At 38.1% G+C, this 6,321-nt stretch overlaps 1 protein-coding gene across 1 annotated transcript; it reads left to right on the forward strand.

Moving 5' to 3' along the window:
• Window positions 1-637: 637 nt before the first annotated feature.
• On the forward strand, window positions 638-3,904 carry LOC115554118 (C-type mannose receptor 2). The gene is made up of 6 exons (XM_030370746.1): window positions 638-690; window positions 910-957; window positions 1,744-2,124; window positions 2,381-2,707; window positions 3,139-3,224; window positions 3,509-3,904. The coding sequence occupies exons 1-6, from the start codon at window positions 654-656 to the stop codon at window positions 3,608-3,610; spliced, it is 981 nt and encodes a 326-aa protein (XP_030226606.1). The 5' UTR covers window positions 638-653; the 3' UTR covers window positions 3,611-3,904.
• The last annotated feature ends 2,417 nt before the right edge of the window (window positions 3,905-6,321 follow it).

Raw genomic sequence — 6,321 nt, forward strand, 5'->3', positions numbered from 1 at the left:
GATATTTTTAAATCGTCGGCATTGCAAAGTTGCATTTCCCCTGTTGCTAAATAACGTAGTGTGGCCAAACATTTTATTTCGGGACTAATCGGATTATTCCTGTTAGTCGGGGATGTTAATGCATCGCGCACTACTCCACAAAAAGTTTAACACCCTAACATTTCGTCTCGCAGGCATTTTACGATCCTTTGTGAATAGGTCTTACTGAGTTAGGAGACCTCTTGAGGACTTTTAAGCTCTCCTAGACTTAGGTGCTACTTTTAGGCCTAAAATACTTTGTGAATTGCTATTAGTGAAAGAAGTTAGGAGTCCTAAATTTAAGAGTGACACGCCCATTATTTTTAGGAGTTACTCCTAAATTCGCCAGTTAGGACCTACTTTTAGCCCTAAGATCCTTTGTGAATACGGCCCCAGATCAGATAAGATTACCCTTATTGGCTCCCTTATGTTAATCTCTTCTTGGGTGTTTGAGAAAACATAGGTGACGTAGTAGCACACAACCTCTCCTTATCCGATGTATCCGTATACAAACTGTTGAACACTATTTAAATATTCAAATAAAAAGCGGTAGTGACCTCATTCGTTTTTTATGTAACAAGGTGGGTAAAGACAGATACTTAAGCTGAGCAATGCTCATCAACTATTTAACAACAATGACCACGGCAGACTGGAACCTTGGATTCTTACCATGTAAGTATAAACAATCCCATACTGAACATTATCACACGCGGAAGACATGTTAATTGAATTACAGGGTAATTTAGATACAAACTGATCATGTCCAAAATTATAAAATTATAAGTGGTATTTCCCATTGTACCTTGTATCAATCCATTGAAAAATGATCGGTATCATGGCTTTGTCAATAATCTAAATCTAATTTGCACTTTTCTGGATAACATTTTGCAGTAAAACCAAGTATGGACACCAGGGTGCTTATTTGCCTCCTCTTCTCAGGTATGGGGGAGAGACACATCTTTTGTTTAAGAAGGCTACTTTATATGCACTTTATAATAGGCCTATTTGATAATTGGAAAGTTATCGTTTCTATACCTGATGTTACACCATGACCAGTGAAAATTCTAGTGGTGAGAGGTGTGCTTTATATTTAGATAACAGCACGACTAGAGTCTCATAACAATTCTGAAAATACATGAAACATTTACTCAACTCACATCAGCTTGCCAGTATTTTGTGAGCTAAAATAACTATTAACTCACAGCAACCTAGCAGTTAGCAAAACAAGAAATAAAAACAATAAAAATCAGCCACAAAAGTTAGGTGACTACTCTGGTACTGCCATCCTCACATTTGCTGGTCCACTGACCACCGTGATTGTAGCTTAAAATGCGTGGAGAATATGCGGACACAGTTGCCAAGTATTATTTTCGGGAATATCAGCCCGCCCAACCCGGCTGACAAACAAATTGTGTAGATACGTTCCAGATTTATTCAGTTGGGAAAGATTAAGTAGTCTGTAAATGAGTCTGGTTGACGGGACTCGAAAGGAAGCAAGGTCAATACTAAAACCATCTCTGTTTATCGGCCAAACCAGGTAACATCAGCATTCAATATGAATCTCTGGTTAACTGATACATTTAAGGCATTAGTCAGTATGTATTATGTATTTCTCTGTTTGTGTTTCCAGGAATTCATCAATCAATTGATTTTCCATTGAATAATGAGAGGTTTTATGCTTTTTGATCAATAACCTAATTATGCACACCCTTCCATCCATCAAAGGTGTATGCTTCACCAGCGCTGGACTCAGTAAATACATTGTTGTTGAAGAGAATAAGACCTGGTATGAGGCTCAGGAATTCTGCAGGAGCAGAATTGGTGACCTGGCCAGTGTCACAAACATGGAGGACCTAAACCAGCTGTCAAATATGACAGCAGTACAGTCATGGATAGGACTGAATGATTTCAACAGGAAGACCATGGACTTGTACCCAAACTCGTGGAGATGGTCCACCCAGACTAGGAGCCGGTCAGGTTACATGAATTTTCAATCTGTTGAGCCTAATAATTGGTCAGGCAGAGAGGAATGTGTGCAGACTTGGAATGATGGTACCTGGAATGATTTTAAGTGTTCTGCTTTGGCTCACTTTGTTTGTTTTTCTGGTAAGAATAAAACAAGACACACACGTGCACTACACAGCCACCGATGTATACAAACATACAGGAACACTACACTTGTTCTTCTTCTATTGTTGACAGAGAACATGAAAATATACATCTTGTATATTAAGATGAAAAACATCCATAAATTGGCATGTTTTACGAATAGCTTCAAGCAGCCCACAGAGCGACAAACACTATAAAATGTTGTTTTCACGCCATGCATGTTAATTCTGAACACAATTTCTTTCTGCTCTAGGATCATCAAATAAGAAAACCTACCATCTTATCGAGAAGACGCTGTCATGGGAGTCAGCTAAGAGTTACTGTCGTACTCATTACACTGACCTCGCCATGATAGAGAATGAAGAAGAGAACCAAAAGGTTTTGTCCAACATCACTACCCCTGCTTGGATCGGTCTTTACAGAGTTCCCTGGACGTTTTCTGATGGGACCAACAGCTCCTTCAGACACTGGTGGAGCTATGAGCCCAATAACGTTAATAATGAGGAGTTATGTGCCACGCTGTATGACGGTGGATTTAGCGACAGGGATTGCAATGCAACGTTCCCATTTATCTGCTCAGGTAAATGAAATATTCATATGGCTTCATTTGGGCAGCCTACATTCTGATCATTTTAAGTTAAATGTTGGTAACTGTGACATGCGTTTACTAAGGTTACTAAGATTTAGTGGGTTTTCGGTCAGAATAAGCATTTTGGGAAACGAATGCAACATGGTAACCACCAGAAAAAGTCGGAGCACAAAAAGTCAGCTTCCAATTTGCATATCGGGCCGTTAAAGGTCACTGTTATTGATTGACTATGAACATATCCCAATGTATCAGCACGTTAACAGATATTGGTAAAACATCATAAGAGTGCTGCCAAGTCATCCTAGTGTCATTCTTGACACGTTCTAGGGTGTGATTCATTGGGCAAAGGGGAGATTTACCTAAGAAATGAAGGTGTTTCCAGTCAAAAGTTTGATATCTTCCCTGTGTTCCGGCTAAAATAGGTCGGAAATACAGCAGAATAAAGATAATGATAGAGTCTAACTTGGACCTGACAAACCACAACAATAAGGATCACATCCTTCTAAAAGTAAGACGGCTGACATCATTCTTTTAAAACTGTATTCAAAATGCTAACTACAGATCAAGCATAACCAAACCAGTAACTTGTTATTGCAGTTGCTATTTCCTTAATGATTTCCTTAAGACTCCCATATGACATCCTTAAGAATGTATTGTTGCAAAAGAAAGAGGATGAAATACACTAGTGTCAGGTTTACAGAGAGCCTTTAAAGGTCTCTCTGTTATTGATGTCAAACTGAAGTCAAAGAAGACTTTAAGAGGAACACATGCTCTCCCTGTTCCTCTCCTCAGCTGTCTGCATCTCTGACCAGAGCCGGGAGGACTGACTTCAACCTGAGCTGGAGCGCTCCACCAAAACTATATCCAGCAGGCTTGAATGATGACAACCAATGATCAATACATGAATTATGAATGCATTCATTGATGTGATGCATAATAAGTTTGTCCACAAGTTGATGCTGTTTCTTGGAATGAAACCTTTATTTTAATATATTTTGATGTGATTTAACTGCAAGCAATTTGTGTGTGCCAACTTACTTAGTGCATAATAAGCAAGAATGTTTCATCCGTGACAACATGTGATCTATAATCCTCATACGCCATGCATATTAAAGATGAGTGTGGCCCAGTTCATAAAATCGTATATGTTCAAGTTAGTTAACTATTAAATTTATTTTATCAAAGTCATCATAATCGTAATACAACGTTATTCTGTTAATGATGAGAAGAATTCCAAGGTAAAAGGTATGAATCCATTCATGTGGATATTTTAAGAGAGCTTGTACGATATACTCTTGTCACTATAATAACAGATGATGTAACGCGAATATATCACTTTCTATAACACAAAGAGTATACTTACTCTTTTCCAAAAACCTTGTAACAATTTTTTCTTATATACAGTGTTTTGTTTCAGTTTAAAAGTGCCTAACATTGTTCATATGCATGCATTTGGTATGAAACTAACGAACAATTAGTTCATTAGTAGATGCAACTGTCGAAGGGGGTTATCAAGCCTCTTAACAACTTGCGGCAATAACTCTCTAATTAATAACAATGAAAAAGCGGATTTAGCCGAATTCCATGGAAAGACAATCCCATCAGTGGTGAGATGGGGACACTTAGTGGCCGTTTTTAATATTACACACATTAAGTTATACATCTTGTAACTGATTCAAAATAAAGAAAATCAATAAATAATGGGTACACAACGGTGGTCAGACTGAATTCAGATACAATTTATATTCTTACCACCAATTAAAAATATAGATCTCATGTGTGTGTGTGGATGATGGCTGGTTCAGCAGCCTCACCTGGCCCAGTCTGATTGGACTCTGAGGCTGGGTAAGGCTGCACACCTGTGGCACATTGAGTAACCAGTGTGCTGAGGTTAACCCAGCCATCTCCACACACACATGGGAGAGTTATCCTAGGTGGCAAAATGCAACACTAGGCCATGCATCATTTTCAACAAACCTTTACAATTAACCGATCTTTCAACATCACCACCCTTTGTCCTTTTGTCTGGAGGAGTCCAATGGAAGATACAAGGAAGCAATGCAGATCCATGCAAATATCTAACTAGATTAGAATAATGCAAAGATTAATTGTTTTGTCAAACCAGTAGCTATTTCCACATGGTGAAAAGGAAAATAAAATTGACTTGCTTCTACAAATAGACACAAAGTGCCTGGTGATTTTGTTTGTGATATTGTCGTTTCTATAAGATGTACCTATGGAAAATCTACAGAATTAGTTTTATTTATTTTTACCGATTTTTATATCAATATAAATGATCAAATAAGTTGCATTCAGGCTAGAAATTAGATACAATTGTGGACTTTTGTAGCAATTTGAACTCTAGATGGTTAGACATTTATCGTACCATATTGGGGAAAATATAATCTAAAGGTCCCAACCCCATGCAAATGCTGAATCCCCCCGTCCAGTTCATTATAAAATCAGATCAGATAAAATAACTTTACGATACACACTCCCTCTCCAAACACAATAACTCACTATTCATGTACAATCATACCACAACTTAAGTATCACACAAAGTCATGTAAACCAGAACATACACACCAAGAATAATGCATGAGGCCCTTCACCGAATTATTTCACAGATTCCCTTAACCAAGATAATGCATATTCACCTCAATGCAATAACGTTAACAGGCCCGCACACAACCCCACACACAACCCCCCCCCCCCCCCCCCCCCCCCCCACACACACACACACACACACACACACCGACACACACACACACACACACACTCACACCGACACACCGACACCGACACACACACACACACACACACACACACACACACACACACACACACACACACACACACACACACACACCGACACACACACCTTGAGTTTATTTTACATCTCATTACATACATTTCGATTACAATGATGTGTGCAATAACAATATCACATTTTCAGCCAAATACCATTTATCAAAAAATGAATCTATTAAGTACTCCCAGAAAAACAACACTAGTCATAATGTTTGACATGTGTTGTTTGTGCACTGACAATGTTATTATTTTTCCATGTGTCTTATCCACTATGTAAATATTCAACTTCATTTGTTTTTTTTGCAAGAAGTGGGGTTAAGACAGATGCTTAACCCTAACATTACCATATTTAAAATTTGTATGGGATAAGCTGTCTGACTACGTATGTGGTTCACTCATCTACTATTTAACAACAATGACCACAGCAAACTGGAACCCTGGATTCCTAAGTATACACGATACCATACTGTTTATTGTTACAAAACAGAAGTCACGTTAATGAATTACTGGGACATTAAGATACACACTGACAATGTCCAAAGTTAAGTAGTATTTCCAATTGAAACTTGTATTGATCTATTGAAAAAGGATCCATAGAATGGCTACATCAATAATACAAATTACATCTCAACCTTTTTTAATTAAATGTTGTAGTGAAACCAAGTATGGACACCAGGGTGCTTATTGGCCTCCTCTTCTCAGTTATGGGGGAGACAAATCTTTTTTTTAAGGATGCTACTATTGCTACTTCCTTTTATAATGAACTATGTAATAACTGGAAGGTTATGGTGGGG

This window comes from Gadus morhua, chromosome 11 (assembly GCF_902167405.1).
Source record: "Gadus morhua chromosome 11, gadMor3.0, whole genome shotgun sequence".
Lineage (NCBI taxonomy): Eukaryota > Metazoa > Chordata > Actinopteri > Gadiformes > Gadidae > Gadus > Gadus morhua.